General features: G+C 37.3%; 1 protein-coding gene across 3 annotated transcripts; it reads left to right on the top strand.

Annotated features, from left to right (window-relative positions):
* The first annotated feature begins 34 nt into the window (after positions 1-34).
* On the top strand, positions 35-19,740 carry DCLRE1A (DNA cross-link repair 1A). 3 transcript variants are annotated; one of them, XM_053584336.1, is made up of 10 exons: positions 35-154; positions 656-1,840; positions 4,053-5,744; positions 7,195-7,364; positions 8,740-8,858; positions 10,175-10,315; positions 12,198-12,343; positions 13,138-13,292; positions 17,912-18,053; positions 19,150-19,740. In XM_053584336.1, the coding sequence occupies exons 2-10, from the start codon at positions 1,375-1,377 to the stop codon at positions 19,308-19,310; spliced, it is 3,192 nt and encodes a 1,063-aa protein (XP_053440311.1). In that variant the 5' UTR covers positions 35-154; positions 656-1,374; the 3' UTR covers positions 19,311-19,740. The 3 variants fall into 3 exon arrangements, with proteins under 3 accessions (XP_053440311.1, XP_053440314.1, XP_053440312.1); XM_053584339.1 differs by having other exon boundaries at positions 36-154; positions 7,324-7,364; XM_053584337.1 differs by having other exon boundaries at positions 36-154; positions 7,231-7,364.
* Positions 19,741-20,695: the final 955 nt, after the last annotated feature.

The following is a 20,695-nucleotide window of genomic DNA, read 5'->3' as shown; positions in this document are numbered from 1 at the left end:
GCTTAAGAACAAAAATAAAATAGAATAAGTCCGTAGGTCTTAAAAGGACACTCGATTAAAAAAAAATTATTTTTAAAGTCCCGCTCTTAGGCCAGGATCCGCTGATTCGACACGGCACTGGCAGCGGGAAGCTCTTCCCGCCAAGACACTAAAGGTAAAGCAGGGGTAGAAATGTCCTCTCGGAGAAGGCTTATTCAAGTTGGAAGTGACCGAGCCAGTGGCCTTAACTTACGCACAAATCGGCGTCGCCCTTGGAGTGTTGAAAGTGCAGGCGCGAATAGGTTGTTAGCCGAGTCAGGGGTCGGGGTTGCAAGAGGAGCGGATGCAGCTGGAGCTGCCCTGGGGGCCCGGGTGACAGGTGGCGGCGGTGGGGGGGTCCCTGTGGGCAGGCCTCGGAGTCTTTAGAAGTGGAGGCTCTGAGGGCTGTTTTGGAGCTGACGGTGCTGCTTCTGGAGAGAGTTAAAACCCTAGTCACTGGCCTTGCTGCTCGAGCCTGAAGCTAGAGGGGGTGGCAAGCAGCCTGTAAGCGACCTTAATTTTGAGAAGAGAGGGCTGGCCCTCTTTAGGACAGATAGTCTCTGTTTTCTGGAGTACAAAGTGGGACCCCAATACAAGCACCGTTTCACATATTTGAACTTTTTTGTTCACTGTGTAGGGTTTGTTCATTGCTGCTGCAGGAAGATAATGGATTGACCTAAAAAGCTGAAGTTGCTGAACATCCACAAGTCATGGATAAGGCGATTACTTTTTTGCGAATTACACACCTCTTTGACTATGGTGTGAGTGGTTTTACCCGTAACTGAGGTAGCCATTCAGTGTTTGGAATTCCTGCCGAGTCACGTGCCCAGGGACTGTGGTTGGATTTGTGAATTATGTGAACAATTGTCCACTTGAAAGAGAACTCAAAGTAGCTTTGTAACAGTTTTACAAAACTCATTCTAAGAGTAAGCTGCTGAACCTGTATTTCCCATTAGTGCCTAATTTTCAAAGTACAGTATTACTGATTTTTTTTTTTTTTTTTTGCAGTTTTTGGCTGGGGCTGGGTTTGAACCCACCACCTCCAGCATTTGGGGCAGGCACCCTACTCCTTGAGCCACAGACACCACCCCAGTTTTACTGATTTTTTATTTTTGTGAATTAAGGCCCAGAGAAGGCTGAGATTCCTGAATGAAATAGCCACAATCAAAAACTTCACCACTGTGACAATTTCTCTTAATTTCGTTGTGGTATAAATGGAACAGCAGATTCCCATTCAGTTAGTGGGGGTTCTGTTACTTTCGATTTTCTCTCTGCAAAAATAGAAATTTTGTAACAAGAAATGAACTTTCAATTTACCGAAGGCTAGCCATTCTTTAATGATAAAATCATTTTGCCATGTTAGAAGACACTCTTGTCGAAGAAGACATTTGGGAATACAAATCTAAAAGAAAACCAAAACTAGTTGTCGCAAATAATAGCTCTGAAAATATCCCAAAATCTGTTGGAAAAGCAAAAGATGGAAAAAGCCAGTCAAAAAGACATAGAAACAGAAAAAGAACCATAGAAGCTAAAGGGGAGGTGAAGGACCAAGAGCTGTCCCCTAGAGAGGCAGCATGTCAGACTTGTGTAGCTTCCAGTCAGAGTTCAAGTTGTGGGGATGGTATTCAACAGTCTCAAGACAAGGAGACCACTCCAAGAAAGTTGTGTAGAACTCACAAAAACAAACAGGTGTCTCCAAAGATACGTCCACTTTATGATGGATACTGTCCCAACTGCCAGATGCCTTTTTCCTCATTACTAGGTCAAACACCTCGATGGCATGTCTTTGAATGTTTGGATTCTCCCTCAGTCTCTGAAACAGGTAAGATTACAGAAAAGAGAGTGGTTTCTAAGTAATTTAAAAGGCCTGCATTAGGTTAGAAATACCAATTCAGTGAAAAAATGAGCAAGGCAAGCAATAAACTAAAAGAGAAAGGAGACACTATGATTAGACACCGTTATCAGTCAAGGGCATAATTGTAAAGAAAGTTGCAGGCTTGTAAAACAGTTTAAATGCGTTTTATTTCAGGACAGTTCATAGACATTTAAATTATTTATTTTTTTCTTTTTGAGACAGAGTCACTTTGTTGGCCTCGGGAGAGTGCCGTGGTGTCACAGCTCACAGCAACCTCAAACTCTTGGGCTTAAGTGATTCTCTTACCTCAGCCTCCCAAGTAGCTGGGACTACAGGCACCTGCCACAACACCTGGCTGTTTTTATTGTTGTTGTTGTTGCAGTTGTCGGGCCTCCTTGGAACCCGCCAGCCTCGCTGTATGTGACCGGCACCCTCTCACTGAGTTGTGGACACTAAGCCCGTTTCAATTATTTTTTTTATAAATGTTAATTGAACCCTTACTGTGCTAGGTCACATTATTTATTTACTTGGACACCACCCTGTAAGCTAGGTGGTATTGACATTTTATAGATGAGGGTTCTTAAAAGTTAAATAGTTTGCCTCGTTTGTTATCATTTATGGAACCATATGGAAAGGTACAAATACAGTCTGGTTTCTAAATCTGATTATGTTGTATTAAGCACAGGAAGAGGAACTGGGAAGGAGTCTTAAGTGACTAAGATTCTAACAAAAATGTGCCAAATGATAAATAATGCTATGTTTTTAATCTTTTAAAATGTATAATAAGTATTTAACATATAGAAAATCCTATCTGGAATATATGGGGAATGAGTTGGGGCGATTTATGTACTTTAAGATTATTGTACATGCTATACATAGATCTCCAACTCTGAAAACATTCCGTAAAGTCCTAATACTCGGTATAGCTTTCATGTTAACTATGATTCAATACATTTTATTATTAACATCTAGTTATTTTAAAGTATTGTATGGAGAATGCAAAAGAATTTTCTTTTTAAAAAAAATTGGCTTTAGCCTTTCCCATAAAACTATAGCAAGCGAAATCCTTGTTAAATCCTTGTCAGTAATTTACTCTTATGTGACTTAAAAATCAAAAATGGAACTTGGAAACCATAGGGAGCATCTCAGGGTGAAATGTCTTTTTTTTTTTTTATTAAATCATAGCTGTGTACATTAATGCGATAGGGTGAAATGTCTTATAGAGGAAGCTACCTCAAAAACATTTGCTTTTGATTTTTCACTAATTAAACAACTTTGAGTAGAATCTCAGACTCTTCTTGAATTCCATTCTATAACAGATACTTTCATGAGGAGGTTTTAAGTTAGGTTTTAAATCCCAAAGTCTTTTTATTTAATTAACATCTTTTTAAGGGGGAAAGAGAGTGTCATGTTTTGATAAGCCTAGACCTTAACATATATAGGGGTATGCCGAGATGGTTTACAGAAGGTCCCTCAATTATAATAGTATGACAGGGAAGAGTTTCCAAATTATTAAAGCCTTATTATTAACCAATTTATCAAATTAAATTTCAAGTCTTGAACAGAATTTAAAATTTGTTCAGTGTATGAACAGCTATAATCTTACTGAGATTATTACTTTTTATTGTATACAATGTGAATGTTAAATAATGGAACCTAATTTGATAATAGTTACCATAATAAATCTTTGCTGCTTGATAAAATAAAAACTGATAGAATTTTAGTGCTGTGAGAGATACACCAGCCTTCTTTAATATTTATTGCCTGAACAAGCACGAACTAATAAAACTAATGGTGTCATTTTGTAGGACCCATTTAAGAAATACTAATAGAAATGTGATGTGCATTTTCAAGGGGCTCACGTTTGCAGGAGTTACTTAGGAAAGAAAAAAGATGGTGTTAGTCTTAAAAATGTGGAGAAAAGATTATTTGAAAAGAAATTTAAAGGAGTATTTGATTTAAAACTAATAACCAGCGCCTTGCAAAACCATGCTGGATTAAGTGTTGGTATTTTGTGCATCTTTTCATCTTTGTGCAGTTAAAAATAGCTATTGTCCCAAGGCCTCAAAGAAGGACTGAAGCTTTTCCACTTGCATGTTGATTTATAGTGCTAATTCTGTCCAAAGCTAAGTTTATGCTTTGATTCCGTAATACTCTTTTTTTTCATTAAAACTTTCAGAGTGTCCTGACGGTCCTCTGTGCACCTCAACAATTCCCTCTCATTACAAGAGATACACTCACTTCCTGCTTGCTCAAAGCAGGTCCCGTAGTAGTCCTGTGAGCAGCCCATCCCACGTGTCAGGTGGTAGTGTCGGTGAGCATCATTCAAGCTTTCTCTGTAGCCTTGAGGAAAGATGGTCTCCATCTCAGAAACCAACTGAAAACTTAAAAGAAATTTCAAGCAATCCCTTGTTGGCAACTCAGTGTTTAAGAAAATTTCAATCTCAGTATCCATCTGAAATTGACAAAAAGATTTCCTTTCCTGCGAATAGCCAAACATCCCAACAGGCACTACAATTTACGGGATTAGTTAAGAATGGCAAACTGGTAAGAGTTGGTTTGCCTCTCGCTGATAAAGAATTAGATAGCCAAAACAACTCAGAACCCATAAATGTGCTCCGGCCAGAAAATGACTTCAGCGACTGTGAAATCTCCTATTCTCCACTTCAAAGTGATGAAGAAACTCACAATGGAGATGAAAAGCTGGATGATTCACAACAGGAACTATTTTTAACTGAAAGCTCAAAAGATGGCAGCCTACAAGAAGATGACTACTGCTCTCCTTCATTTGAAAAACTACAAGGTCACTTCCTGCAGGACCAGGAGGAGTGCTACCCCAAAGTGAATAGCTTCTTAACTCAGACTGAGTATGATGAAGAATCGTATAAATACAATACTCTAAGTGATTCGGCTAGACTGACTTCCCCAAATAATGAGAGTATTCCTTTGTATTATGATCCAGCCTATACCAGTGGTAATTGTATGTTGTTTCCACCTGCACCAGCAGGGGAGTTTGCTGCTTCTAATTATAAAGCAAAACCTGGTGAGCCAGAATTTCCATCGTCTCAGTCAAATAAACAGAAACGGGTCATTGAAGGATCAGCTGTTTCTCTTCCTTTAGTAACAAGTGAAATGGCAAGACTTTTTGAAAGCCAGGGAGGAGGTTATCTTTCTTTCCATCCAACCCAAAGTAAAATTAAGGAATTACCAAGTGAGAACCTCTGTGCCAAGAGCAACACTAACTCAGCAAGTTTCCACAGAAAGGCATTAGATGGTGTGCTAGATGGTAACGTTCCTGCTTTAAATACAGAAAGGGTTTCTGGTACACCTCCTGCTTCTAAGTCTTTGAAAATACTGACTTCTGGTCCTAAGTGTGATGTAAGAAAACCTTCTACCAAGGTAATGAAGCAAACAGATATAGGTGTGTATTTTGGACTACCACCTAAAAGAAAAGATGAGAAATTGCTGGAGGAAAGTGCATCGCAAGGGGTAGACTCAAATCCAGTTCCAAGTCCTAGTAAAAACAGGTCTTGGCAGCGCAAGAGGAAAGCAGAAAAATCTGTAAGTGATTTAGAATTCGATGCACAGAATTTAAGTGAGAGCCAGCTTTCTGTGGAACTTTCCAGTGAGAGGTTGCAGCGTCAAAGAAAGAGACTTAAAAAGTCACATTCACTACAGGAAGGAGCACAGCAGAAGAGGTCAGGTGACCTTATTAGCACTACAGAATCTGGAACAGCCAACTTAAGTAAAAGCAGAACCTTCATCAAATCAGCTCATGGCAGACTGCAAAGAGAGAACAAGAAAATCTCAGAGTCACCCAATGTCGGAGAATTAAGAAAAAAGACATGTCCATTCTATAAGAAAATACCTGGTAAGTTGAATTATCAATCCTCGCTATATCAACATAGACAAAACGTTTTAAACTTTGTGTTCATTGCCCATGGGGTGAATGAAAGTGGGTATACAAAACAATTCTTTTGTATGTGTTTCCTTTAGTTTTTCCTTCATGAGTCTTTAACGTAGATTAGTTTTCTGGCTACTTGATTTTTTTTTGCTCCATTCAATCCAGCAAACTTTCACTAAACATATTCTCTATATAAGTCCCTGTACTGATTAGGTAGATAGTGCAGATTATAGACAGATAAGTAAGAGAGTAGTAAGAATTCAGTTGAATACAGAAGAAAAAAAGGCATTTCTGCAAATTACTCCTTAAGAAGAGGCAGTCTCTAAGCCCTTGTGAGAAATACAAAGTCCTAAATATCTTCCAAGAAAGGAAATGTCACCGGTAGTACGTATCATAAATGCCAAGCCTTTTAGGAACATGTTAGAACTTAGTTTCTCTGCATTTTCCTGTTCTTATAATCTCTCATGCCTTCACAGATGAACTAGTCAAAAAAAAGTGCAATGAAATGAATGCGATTGGAGAAACCCATAACTCTTCTGAAAAGAATAGAAAATAAAGCCGAATAAAAATAAAGCAGCCAAAATATAATTGGCTCAGAAAGAGTTTTTAAGTGCTTTATGGATGTTCTAGATCTATAATTTGTTCAAAATATTTTTGTAGAGAATAGCATTTCTACACAGGATAGCACCAGTTTTGTTTTTAATAATTATTCTGATTAATTTTCTTTACTTTTGAGTGAGTCTAAAACTAGTCTGCCATGTGTTGATAAGCCTCAGTAGATTGTGAAATTATACTTACCGACTTGCATATCACCAGTTACCACACTAGGTTATTTCTTATGTGAACCCATTTTAGAACAGTATTTCTCAACCTCTTTTTTCATCACCGCTCCTCTAGAGAGTCGTTTTTAAGGCATTTTTTTTTCTTGTTTGCTCCCACCCTCCAATCCCAATCTGCAGCAACATTGATGGTTGTTGATATACTGTTTATCTTTTATTCTACTGTGGTCCTCTCGAGGGCTGCAAATTTTTGTGATATGTGAAGTTATTTTGGCCTTAAACCTTTTTTACTCTCTTAGAAGCATATCAATTTCACCCCATTGAGAATTCGTGTTTTCGAAGAAAGCCTTCACCTTTTGCTGTTTTGTAAAGGATTTCAAGTAACCTGTAAATATTATGAAAATATTAAGTCAAACAGTTAATAGGTTTGTATTTTGACTTTTTAACTGTTCATCAAAAACATCTCTGTACTAGGATATGTAGTGGAAACTTATAAGACTAATTCTTTTCTGTAGTATCACCTTTTGCTAAATTTATGTGGCATAAATTTTAAAATTATAGTCAAATTGGAAATGAGATGTAGAGAGGATAAATGATTTAATTTTTATAATCCAGTTAGATATCTTTTACTTTTTCAGCACTTGCTCAGCCTGCTGTCGGTATTTTTGTTGCAGGAACGGGCTTTACAGTTGACGCCTTCCAGTATGGCGCGGTGGAAGGTTGCACAGCCTACTTTCTCACACATTTTCATTCTGATCATTATGCAGGGCTGTCCAAGCACTTCACCTTTCCAGTTTATTGTAGTGAGGTAAGTTTTAGCATTCTAAATTTTGACTGTAGAGTGCTGCAGATTTCTAAACAATTTGGTTAAAGAAAAAAGGCATACTTAAAACTGTCAGATCTCTCATTCTACTAGAAAAGATAAAACAGATTCCACATCAGAGTTCTGAAATTAAATGAGTTCATGTCAACAGTTAACAATCCATTTCTTTAAACTTGATGTTTCATTACATGGACACAATAGATAAACTATTTCACAATGTTCTTAAAAACCCCAAGTTTCATTCAGTAAACATTCATTGAATGCCTAAATGGAAATTTAGGGAAAATGCAGTCAACCCTGTGTATTTGTGGGTTCTGTATCTGCAGGTTCTGTGTTTGCAGATTCATCCCATAGAAAATACTCAAAATAAATAAACAAAAAGCCACCACAATACAACCATAAAAAGCAATACAAATAAAAAATTCAGTATAACAACTATTTACATAGCATTGTATTAGGTATTATAAGTAACCTAGAGATGATTAAAAGATGGGAAGAAGGGCATAGGTTATGTGCAAATACTGTGCCATTTTATATAAGGGACTTGAGCATTCCTGGAACCAATCTCCCTAAGGTGTAGAGGGACAGGACTGTACCTAATTTCAAGGAGATTGTAGCCTTCAGAGGAAATACTCATAAATGATACCACAATGGAATTGATATTGCAATAAAAAATGGATGGAGTACCCAAAAGTAGGGAGAAGGGAGCATTTGACTCTGTTCTGGGCTAAGTTTAAAGACAGTTTAATGGTGAAAGAGATAACTTGACCTAATTATTAAAAAGTAAACATTTTAATGCCTATTACTAAGTAAGAGTTTTAGCTAGAATTTGTTTTAATAATCCTCACGGCATTTTGAAGCAGCTGAAGTTTGGATAGATTAAGTGATATGCTGCAGGTCACAGACCTACTAATGTCAGAATCCAAATTTGAATGCAGGTTGGTCTGATTCTAGAACCAGGCAGAGGAAAGAGCATGCCAGGTACAGAGTACAGTGTGTGTAAAGGCACAGGCACCTGGGAAAGATGTCACTCACTCCAGACCCTGAAGGGCTAGAATGCAAGACGGGGGAAGGCGGGATGCAAACACAGAGGAGTGGGCAGGGACCAGGTGACCCTGGTGTTGTATGTCATGCTGGGAATGATGAACTGTCACAGGTGAGCGTGAGTCAGTGATCAGAGTTCAAGCAGAGTAATAACAAAGTCACTGTAGGAAATTCTTCCTGGCATTGTGGAGGGTTTACTTGAATGTAAGTAGAAAAGTGGGGATATTATTAAGATGCTGTAGGTCTGAACTGGCATGAAATAAAATACTTATTTAGCATTCTACTGTATCAGAAATAAGTGCATCCTGTTTTGCAGATAACTGGCAATTTGTTGAAGAACAAGCTTCATGTGCAAGAACAATACATCCACCCACTGCCAATGGACACTGGATGTGTGGTGAATGGTGTCAAAGTTGTTTTGCTGGATGCCAATCAGTAAGTATTAAAGTCACCTGAATAGTAGCCCAGTTTTGAATATTCAAAAAGAAGACACATTGGCGTGGTTATTTAAGAACATTTTTATCAGAACGAATATGCTTGATATTTCTTAAAACTTGAGTGAGGCATTTCTTCTTTTGAAAAAAATAATAAACTCAAATATAGAATCAGAGATTAAGTGTAGAGAGATCCTTTAAATATTGTCTAGCCCTTTTTCTAAATCTAGTTTAAATTGTTAACACTTGTCATCTGAGACTCCAACTTATCTTTTAAAAAACATATTATTGCTGTTGTTCTTTGTAAGATAACGTTTTGTCATTTTCTTTAATGTCATTTGTACAAATTAACAGGCTTGTACTCCATTCAGATATCAAAGGATTGTTTGATCTCCTCCCTTTAAACTAAAAAATTTTACAGGCTTCAGATACTAAAGATTTTTTTCCTTAGAAACGGTCTTCATTTCTTCCTCTTTTTTAAATGTTAAGTACTATCAGCATATGCTTTTTTCTACTTTTCCTAGAATGTTCAGCCTGTACCGAGAGATCGTAGATGTTTAGAGAAAGAAGACTACAGCTAGGTTTCCTAAAATTCTGCCCATGCTGTTACTTAAGTTGTCTTTAAGTTTTGTCTGCTAACTTGCTACTGTTTCTTTTTTTAATCATCAATTTTAGTTCTGATTTTTTTAAGTCATTTTTTTTAGGTATTCACCATAGATGACATAGTTAGCATAAATATGTGATCAAGCTAATATCTCACAGCCTAATGCCTCAGGCGTACAAGACACCTTTATCAGGCAGAATATTCCCAGGGCTCGGAGCTCATTTCCCAAGAGCCAGCCAAGGGCCAGCCCCCCCAAAACAGGCATTTCTTGATAATGTGTAGAGTTTGAGCAACCCAGGCCTGCTGAGTTAATCTTCTTCTACACCCCAGTTCTTTATCTGTTCTTTCCCTTTTTTTTTTTTTTTGAGACAAAGTCTTGCTCTGTGGCCCTGGGTAGAGTGCAGTGGTGTCGTAGTACTTCACTGCAACCTCAACCCCCGGGGCTCAAGTTACCATCTTGCCTCAGCCTCCAGAGTAAAGTAGCAGGGACCATAACCATGCACCAGCATGCCTGACTGTTTTGTCTACTTTTAGTAGAGATGGAGTCTCACTCTTGTTCAGGCTGGTCACCAATTCTTTTTACGATGTGAATTTCCTCTGTAGTATGATGCTGTGTCATTGTGGTCAGCTTATAAAGTGTGTTAACTTGTTGATAAACTTCCTTTAGGTGCTTTTCCAGTGTTAAGAATATTCCTTTGAAATTTTGTGTTCAGCTGTCCAGGTGCTGTCATGATCCTCTTTTATCTTCCCAATGGTGCTGTCATATTACACACCGGAGACTTCAGAGCAGACCCCAGCATGGAACGTTCTCTTCTTGCAGGCCAGAAAGTCCACACGCTGTACTTAGATACAACGTAAGAGAGGCTTTCTTTGTTTGCTTCCTTTCCCACTAACAGTATTTGCTCTGTATGTTATGAACAACTTCAGCATTTGCTTAGGTAATTAAAATGATGGCTTATCGCCATTTATTGTTTTAAGGCTATTTATCAGAGGGATGCTGTTTTAAAAATACATATTTGCTTAAGGGCAAATTTAGGATTACGTGCCTTAACTGACTGTAGCTCATTTTATTTTTTTTATTTATTTTTGAAAATTTGTTTATATGAGAATCCAGTTACTAAAACAAGAAAAATTTGGGACTAAGCTTTAGGGAAATACCTTTTTAGGTTGCCCTATAAAAATATCTATATAGCTAATAAGCATTAACTGTAAAGAGAAAAAAGAGGCAAAATATGATTCAGTTTCTGAATATTCGAAGTTACTTTTGTTCTTTTCTCAAAAAGGTAATTTATAAGTGTAGTGTTGAATTCTGAAGTGCTGTAGATATAATGACATAAACCATTATATTTTAATTTTCTATATATTTATTCCCAGCTTTATTAAGGCATAATTGACAGATAAAAATTATATATATGTATTGCATACTATGTAATATGTATGTATTATATCTTAAAATGCCTCACTAATTTGTTAGAAATGAAATATCTTGACCATTTCAACCTGCTTCAAGAATATGGGTGGAATAGTTTTAGTAAAAAGTAATCTTTCCACGACCAGTTTTCCCACACTGTGATTAATTTTTCTACTCTTATATATGTGCTTTACTTACTAGAGTTATTAAAAACAATATTAAGTTCAAAAATGTATTATTTAGTTCTGTTCTATGTACAATTCTGAATTTCTTTGTGAGTTTTTAATAGAAAAGGTTAAGTGTGTTTTCCTTTTTACTAGTGATTGACCAGAAAAAACAATTTTTGAAAGTTGTCAAAAATGTTTCTTTGGTGTTCGCGGTTTATTACATTTTCAGTGAAAAAGAGCTCACTTTTTATCTCAAACTTGTCTTGAAAGTAGCCTACTTTCACTGAGTGTTACTGTATTTAGGTAATCTCACCGAGATCAGTGTGTGCTGCTATCCCCACACACATACACAGGTATATATTTCTGTGTCTCTAAGAAGAGGTATTATCAACTATGTAAATATTGACTGATTTAAAACTATTTCATTAATGTGTATTTTCATTATTTTAATAGTTTTTTCTTAAATCAGAATTCTTTAGTCCAAATATGATTTTTTTTTTTTTTGACAGAGTCTCACTCTGTCTTCTAGGGTAGAGTGCTATGGCATCATTATAGTTCACAGCAACCTCAAACTCTTGGGTTCAAGAAACCCTCTCGTCTCCACCTCTTAAGTAGCCTGGCACAACACCCAGCTAGTTTTTATGTTTTTACTAGAGATGAGATCTCACTCTTGCTCAAGCTGGTCTCAAACTCCTCAGCTCAAGCAATCCACCCGTCTCAGTCTCCCAGAATGCTAAGATTACAGGCATGAGCCATAATGCCTGGCCCAAATATAATTCTTATGAATAGAATTTGCTTTGATAGTGATTGGGATTAAAGAAAAAGAGATTGAGGTTTATAATTTATAACTAAAATAGCTGGCTGGCTAGAAATATTCTTGGATAAAAAAGTCTTCAAAAAGTCAATTTCTTTATTTAAGGATGACAAAAGAAATACAATGAAAAAGTAAACTGACAATTTATAACTCTATCATAAATTAACAATAACTGATAACAAATAACTTTAACCACAGGCAGTGAGATAACTGTCATAGTGTCAATATACTACACTATCATTACGTTATCATTTGCTAAAGCTTATTTCCTAAAACAACATCCAACTGAAGGCTATGGCTTGCTTAATTGTTCTTTTAATAAGTACCATGTTTCCATATTACAGATACTGTAGCCCAGAATACACCTTTCCGTCTCAGCAAGAGGTTATCCAGTTTGCCATCAACACTGCCTTTGAGGCTGTAACTCTAAACCCACGTGCTCTTGTTGTGTGTGGCACTTACTCTATTGGAAAAGAGAAAGTCTTCCTCGGTGGGTGGTAGCTGTATCTAATTTACATTAATATAATATGAAGATCAGATTCGTCTTGCGTACAGCCCTTTCCGTCTCTAGGCTTGCATTTGATAATTACTTCCTGAAATGATTCAATATCACCTTTGGTGTTGAAGGAAAATTTGATAGTTTGGTATATTTAAACTTTGAAAAGCTTAACTTTATGGAAACATTTAATAGTATGTGTTTATCTCAGCCGTTAAAGCTATAAGAAGTTTATAGAGCAAATGTCCATACTACATTATTATTTGAATAAATTTTGGTACCTGGCTAATGCATAGTTGTATTAGTGTATTCTTTGAGGGTAATTATCGGTTAATTATTTTAGGGAACAGTTTTAATTTTTGTTCCTAAATGTTTTCTTGATGTAGAACTGTAGTTTATCTAGATAGTATTATTTTATTTTGCAAAGTACTTCCCATTTCTTCTTCAGTGTGGTCACATTATGTCAAACATTAATATGTGAAGTGATACAACCAGGGTTTTAACTTCTCCAAATTTAATTTCTTCCTTTCCTCTACTTCATTCTATGTGTTTTTGTAGTTTTAAATAATAAATGATAGGTCTTTAAAAATAAGTTTGTTGGCTTTCTCACAATTTATTCCACATAGTTAACCAACAAAATCACTCAGCCTTTTTGAGATGGTAAAAGTGTGAATGTTTTGAATTTCCTTTTATTTGGTAAATTCTTATTTAAAAATTGAACAAGTTATTCCTTTATTTCCTTCACAAGCTGTAATTTTACTATTTTTAACCTTTTTCTTTGCCTATAGCCATTGCTGATGTTTTGTGTTCAAAAGTGGCCATGTCCCAAGAAAAATATAAAACATTACGTTGCCTCAATATACCAGAAATTAATTCACTCATCACTACAGACATGTGCAGTTCATTGGTTCACCTTCTCCCAATGATGCAAATTAATTTTAAGGTAAGATTCAAGAGATAAATATACCAGTCTTTTAGGATGAACTAGGAAAGGTTGTATGATGACCGTAGACTGAAATCCCATTTTACTTGCATTTAAATTAGAGGAATTTGATTATGCTGCAGTCACTTACAGTAAAATTTGCCCTAGAAAATATTTAAAGGGGAATTTAAGATGTTTTTAATTTTTCTGTATGTGTAACTCTGTAGAGTAATTCATATGCCCACCAGGAGTTTAGGAACTAGAGAACTAACGTATAAGAAGAAACAAAAATAGAAAATGCACAGCTGTTGGCTCATTCAAACCTTTCATTTTTAAGATCATTTTCCAGGTCTTTCTAATTGAGTGGGGGAAATGAGTAGAGAATTCTAAGGCGTTCTTACTTTTTTCTTCAGGTCTGTTCTGTTCTGCATTAATATGAAGCCTCTATAACATAGATATGTTGAAAAATTACTTGATGTGAGGATTAAATGAAATAGGGGAAGGATATCCTAGAAAGAATTTCTAGCATTCGTTCCATGATATAAATTTAGACACATGTGACATGCCCTCACTGTGATCTGGGGGATTATTTTTCAGATTTTTTTTTTGGCCAGGGCCGGGTTTGAACCTACCCCTACTCCTTTGAGCCACAGGCGCTGCCCCAGATTTCTTCCTATACTAAGATATAGTTCATATACTAACATTTTGACACCTGCTAGAATATATCAAACCTGTATATTTTAAACAATTTGGTACATAATGCAGAAGACAGTCTATTTTGCTATAATGTTCATGAAATAAAAAACAATGAATGAGAGGTGGGGAAATGGAGATAGGAAGCATGGAGCATGCTGCCCAGAGGGGCTGGGTATCCAGAGGGGTTTGCTTGTTTGTTACCCGTCAGATATGAGGAATTTTAGATTGTGAGGGGCAGGGAGGAATTGAAGGTATATGAGATAAGAGGACAATTTCTAAATGGGATCTGAAACAGAGCTTCGCCAGCTTTCAGCAGGAGGAGGGCTACCTCTTCCTGACAATTTCCTCACAACCTACCAGTTACATACTGTGTGTTCTGGTACACGTGGCACGGCCTTCTTTCAGACATCCTATATTCACAAATCCAAACTTAAACCAGATTTAAATTTAAATCCTCAGACAACTACAAACCCCAAGTGCAGTTTTTTGTACAGGAATGCAAATTGGCTTTAATGATTCAGAAATGTTCTATCTGACTTTTTATTTTTTCCGAGGAGGAGTCATCTGGAGTCTTTATATTTTTAATCACCAGTTAAGTCTATATATTTCCACTTCTAGATCCTTTGTGAAAAGGTCAACCTGTATGCCGACCTAGGTGCTAATGTTATAATAGATGATGGGAGTTGGACGAAAGCTATGAAAGGGCAGATGGTTTCCATTAGAAAAGATCTAGAAGGTGGGGTTTGTTGACCTTGTGCCCACTGAGCTGTAAGCTTTGGAAGGTGAAGTTTGCACCCTCTGGCCCTTCGCTCTGACCTAGCACTTGGGATAATACTGAAACAGATATTTCTTGGTATTGCCTTCAGTAGTCCCTCGTCTTATTCCACTAAGGTGACCAGGTACTGATCACTTACTTTGAAGGCTTCTTATCTTCGAAACACAGATAGAGCAGAAACTGATAGTTACCGTAATGCTGTATTTTAGTTAGCATTTAGTAGCCAGGTTTTTGGGGGGTTTATTTTTTATTTATTTATTTTGAGACAGAATCTCACTCTATCATTCTGGGTAGAGTGCTCTGAGGTCACAGCTCACAGCAACCTCAAACTCTTGGGCTCAAACAATTCTTTTGACTCATCATCTTCAGTCGCTAGGACCACAGGCCCCTGTCACAACACCTAGCTAGTTTTTTCCTGCTTTCAGTAGACACGGTCTCACTCTTTCTTAGACTGATCACAAACGACTGAGCTCAGGCAATCCACCTGCCTTGGCCTCCCTGAGTACTAGGATTACAAGTGTGAGCCACCATGCCCAGCCAAAGCCAAAAATAGTTTTGTTGCATGAGTAATAATGACATTTTTGTGAAAGGTAAACTGTAGCAACCCGGGAAGCAAACTGCAATGTGGCGGACTGGGGGTTCTTCCTGGCAGGAACTTTACCTGCCTGGCAGACAAAGGGAAAGATAGGCTGTGACAATGACACACAGTATTCTGACCCACGAGAGATGATACCTTAATAACAGGCACCCTCGCAAGTCCAATATCCAATGCTATTTATTTAGAAAATTGGGGACATGTTTTTACAAGGCAAAAAGTGAAAAGGTAACAGCTTCATGTTTCAATTAAGCAGGCAGTTCTTTGTTTAGGGAAGGAAGTTGCCAGGCTGAAGGACAGAGGAGTACTGAGCTACGAATTAAAGAATTCTGTGGTGGAAATTTAAAGAGGGAAAGTTACAGCCTTCGCGTTAAGGTGCCTGTGGCTGCAGAGTACCTGTGGGAGCAGCTATCAATTCCTTTCTAGTTTTATTTATCCTTGTCTCTAAGCTGCTGATCTCTAACTAGACATTTCCCAAACTACTTTCTTATCTGCCCTGCTGGACATTCCAACCCCCTTCTCCATCACAGGTGTGCATTGCAACAGGGGAGCTGAAACTCGCGGCCATAACCCACTTGAGATTTCAGGTGGGATGCCAGCCTGCTTTAGCTTTCACTCCCCGTAAACCTCATGCAGTTTGCATGGTATCCAAGGCGCACTTAAAAGCCTTCGAAATGCTATAAATAATACCATTCATGCTATTATCTGGTTCAGTGCCACCCCTGACTTAAACCTGATTGACTAAATAGACTAAACTGTGGTAACAGTGACGTCCTCAGTGATTATTTTCATATTGAAAAAATAATTTTAGCGATCTTATCGAAAGCATTTTTCTCATAAACTGGTAACCAATAAACAGAGACAAGTCAGAGATTAGGGAATTCCACGCTGATTATATTATTCTTCAGAAATTTCCTCATGAGAGTAGTTTTCAGATTGTGGTTAGTGGATGATAATGGCTGTTGGCAGTCTTTTCCTAGGTTCAGCTTATAGGATAGTATCATAAGTTCTTGTTGGTGGCACAGGTTAATAATGTTTTCGTGGTAACTAATTTGTGTCAAAAAAAGTAAAAATGTTAGCTGCTTAATTCTCTGGGGTATTTTCATAAAGATAAGTAGGAATGGATAGATTTGACGACATACCTTTAAAGATGATATATATTGAAAATAAGAGGAGGAGCTGCTGAAGGCAATACCAGGAAATAACTGTTTCAGTATTATCCCAACTTTTGTGTCACAGCATGTATAATTACTATAAGCCTCAGTTTCCTGTTACTTTCTTTTTTGAGAGGATAAAGGCAGAAGGAATAGCAATTAAACAAATAATATTAGGTCTTAGACTTAGCAAGACAAAAACTTGAAAAGTAGAGACCAGGTTATTGTAATGGAAACTTAGTTATGTATCCATAACTTAAATTTTTTTTCAGTGGACATGGTAGTTGGTAAGAAATAATGATTGTTTTATAGTAGGTATTCTCGTATTAACTTCAAATTAATAAAAGGTTATTGTTTGACACAAAGGAGAAATCAAAGAATTGTTACCAGTTCATCATGAAATTAATTTTGTTATTAATTCATTCTAAGCCTTTGAAACGCTGGGTATTAAGACCAAAAGTAGCATTTTTTTTTTTGTATCTCTAGTGCCATTATTATCTTTAACTAGATTTATCTTTCAAAGGTTGAACTTTGGTCATTGATGTTATAAAAACGTTTTATTAAATGTCATCCTTTATTATGACTTTAGTTTGGGGAAGTTCTTTCTACTCAAGACTTATAAGGGGAACATATTACTCTCAACGAAGAGTGGCATGAAGAGTCCTTAAGTTAATCAAGTTCATGTTTAAAGGGTGGAAAGGAATAAACACCTGAGAAGAAGGCTACTAAGCATCTCCTGTGTATCTGTCTTGAGTATAATCCCCTTTTATAAAATTATCTCTTTCCATACATCAGTCCAGGGATCCTCAAACTGCAGCCCACGGGCCACATGAGGCAGTGTGATTGTATTTGTTCCCACTTTGTTTTTTCACTTCAAAATAAGATATGTGCTGTGTGCATAGGAATTTGTTCATAGTTTTTTTTTTTGAACTATACTCCAGCCCTCCAACCGTCTGAGGGATAGTGAACTGGCCCCCTGTTTAGAAAGTTTGAGGACGCCTGCGTCAGTCAGTTCCCTGTTGGTAGACATGTATGGAGATGTGTTTGCGTTGCTGTTTACCAGTGTTAATATAGTATCTCTGTATAGTGGGATTTGGACAGTAGTTTGGTTTGGTTGGGTTTTTTTTTTGTAGCTATCTGATTTATAATTTGTATATAATTGCTTATGTTTAAGTTGCCTCATCATGTTCTTTTTGGACTATACTTATTTAACTTTAGATAAGTAAAGAAGAAAAGGTTTTAGGTATTTCTTTTAGTCACTTTATTTCTTAGAAGCAACAACTAGGTTGTTGCAAGCTAATGCTTGACAAGTAAAAACTCCCCATGACTATGCCAGCATTAACATCTTTCATTGTTCTGTTTACGCCACATAACCCATCTCTGTTGCCCATGAAATCAACATGCTGTTTTTATTCTACAGGGTTTACAGAGTCATTTGAAGAAGTGTGGTGGGAAGTATGATCAGATTTTGGCCTTTCGACCTACAGGATGGACACACTCTAACAAGTTAACTAATATAGCAGATATTATTCCCAAGACCAAAGGAAACATTTCAATATATGGTATAATTATTAAACTTTCTCACTTTTAATGTTTATAACTACTTTACATATTTAAAATTGAGATCCAAGAAAAACAGGCTCCAAAGAACTTACCAAGTCAAGAGTTCTGAAATCTCTCTTCACCTCTAACCCTGTCTAGTTCATTGTAAACAGATACAAAGATGCTTGACTAGTAGATAGGCGTTAACTAGTGTAGATCATTTCACTTGAGTGATCAATGATCCTTAGAATTGTAGAGTTACTGAAAGGAGCAGCACTGTGGCGGCACGGTGGTGTGTACTGGAAGACACCGTGACGTGCTGAGATGGGGAGCAGGAAGTTGATGGACTAGCTGTGATGACAGCTGGAGACAGAGGCAGAGACTTGACTTTCATGTGTGCGTCCTTTGGAGGGTAAGCCAGTGCCTTCAGACTGGGCTTATCACAGTGCTGGCTGGTGGAAACATGTTTGGTATGTCACCAGGCGGGTGACGTAACCGTGGCCTCTAAAGAGCCTAGCTTTCTCAAAACAGGACCCTCTGCCTCCTCTTCTTTATGATACTTGATCTTCAATAAAGAAGACAAAGGCATTTTTAGGAATTTTTTTTCCTTTTTTTCTTTTTCTTTTTTATGTATGGAAAGCTTGGGAACTGGAATATACTTGCTTGCCATGGAAATCAAGAGTCTCTTGCTTGTTACTCTTTACTTCTTACTCAGTATCTCCTCCAGATTTTCCTGAAATCTGTAGCTAAGCAGTATGTAAAGGGAAGAATCATTAAAAGAGGAAAATTCTACTTAAATGGGACTCTCTAGAAATGCATCTTACTGAGTGAATTCATGTTTTTTTTTTTTTTGTGGTTTTTGGCCTGGGCTGGGTTTGAACCCGCCACCTCCAGCATATGGGACCGGCGCCCTACTCCTTGAGCCACAGGCGCCGCCCGTGAATTCATGTTTTATTTCATTTTACTGTTTCAGTCTTTTCTTAGCAGAACTAGGGTGTCAAGGAGTTTGTTTTTAACAGAAATACTCTGGATTGCTTTCTACTTTTATTTTGTGTTGGTGAATTTTTTTTATTAGTTTGATTTTTAGTACCCAACATCTTTTCTCTGGTGTTACAGGAATTCCTTACAGTGAACACAGCAGCTACCTTGAAATGAAGCGTTTTGTCCAGTGGCTGAAGCCCCAGAAAATCATTCCTACCGTAAATGTTGGCACCTTCAAATCTAGGAGCACAATGGAGAGATATTTTAAAGAGTGGAAATTGGAAGCTGGATATTGATGATACCTCAGAAGATTCAGTAGTAGTTAAGTACCTTAGACATAGCTTCTTAGTAATTAAATCTGAAGGGATATGAAATACACTTTACGTGTAAAACTTCATGAAAATTGCTCACGTAGTTTTTTTTTTTTTCCCTCTTTTGTATTTGAATAACATGGTCATGCTGCGGAACATCTCTCAGCTTCACCAAAAGTAACAGACCAGATCTGCCCAATAACCTTAATTTCTTGCCCCCTCTCTGAGAGGCAGTTATATTTTGTTTTGCATCAAGCCTTGGTGGAGGACACAAAGGCAGGTGCAGGGACCAGAAGGATTCATGATAATTGATAGTCTAGAGGGAAATGTTGTGTGTAAGCAATTATATGTCTTTAAAACTATGAGATAAAATTTTTATATGATATGTATGCTTAAATAAAAATTAATATAAACTTTTTTCTAGTGTCTTTCATGTTTTTTTTTTGTTTTCTTTTGAATAGGCTTCATGTTTTACAGAAGTTTTAAATTCATGGCAAAGTAGAAGGTTCAGAGATTTCCCATGTACCTCCTGCCCCCACACTTGCTCTGGCTTCCCCAGTATCAGCATCCCCCACAAGAGTGGTGTGTATCTTACAATCAGTGAACCTACCTGATAATCACAGTCATCCTCAGTCTACAGTAGGGGCCATTCTTTTTGTATGTTGTATGTTCTCTGGTTTGACAAATGTATACCACATGCCAACCTTTGTAATATACATTTCCCCTGCCCTATAAACCCTCTGTGCTGTGCTTACTCATTTTTCCCACTCCATAACCCCAGCAACTTTTTCCCCGTCTCCATAGTTTTGCTTTTTCCAGAACATCATCTCATTGCAAACATACAGTAGGTAGCCTATTTAAACCAGTTTGTTTCACTTAGTGCAATGTGCATGGGAGGTTTTTCCATGTGTTTTTATGGCTTGATGGCTCATTTTTTTTTTTTAGACAGAGTCTCACTATGTCGCCCTTGGTAGAGTGCCATGGCATCATAGCTCACAGCAACCTTAAACTCCTGGGCTTGAGCAATTCTCTTTCCTCAGCCTCCAGTAGCTGGCTGTTTTTTTGTTGCAGTTGGCCCTGGCTGGGTTTGAAACCACCAGCCTTGTTTATGTGAGTGGTGCCGTAACCACTGCGCTATAAGCGCTTTTCACTGCTAAATACTGTTCCATTGTCTGGATATACCACATTTTGTCCACTCACTCACTGGAGGACATCTTGGTTGCTTCCAAGTTTGGGCAATTATAAATAAAGCTGCTGTAAACATCCACATGCAGGTTTTTGTGTGGATATAAATTTTCAAATCCATGAGGTAAATATCAAGGATTGAGATTGCTGTGTAGGATGATTAAGAATATTTTTAGTTTTATAAG

This window comes from Nycticebus coucang, chromosome 3 (assembly GCF_027406575.1).
Source record: "Nycticebus coucang isolate mNycCou1 chromosome 3, mNycCou1.pri, whole genome shotgun sequence".
NCBI lineage: Eukaryota > Metazoa > Chordata > Mammalia > Primates > Lorisidae > Nycticebus > Nycticebus coucang.
This window is presented reverse-complemented; position numbering and strand designations above follow the sequence as displayed.

Bases quoted from the DNA above. Each gene is read 5' to 3' on its own strand.
- DCLRE1A (XM_053584336.1), top strand. From the start codon at position 1,375: ATGTTAGAAGACACTCTTGTCGAAGAAGACATTTGGGAATACAAATCT. The intron at 10,316-12,197 runs GTAAGAGAGGCT...TCCATATTACAG, and splicing joins ACGCTGTACTTAGATACAAC to ATACTGTAGCCCAGAATACA. The intron at 12,344-13,137 runs GTGGGTGGTAGC...CTTTGCCTATAG, and splicing joins AAAAGAGAAAGTCTTCCTCG to CCATTGCTGATGTTTTGTGT.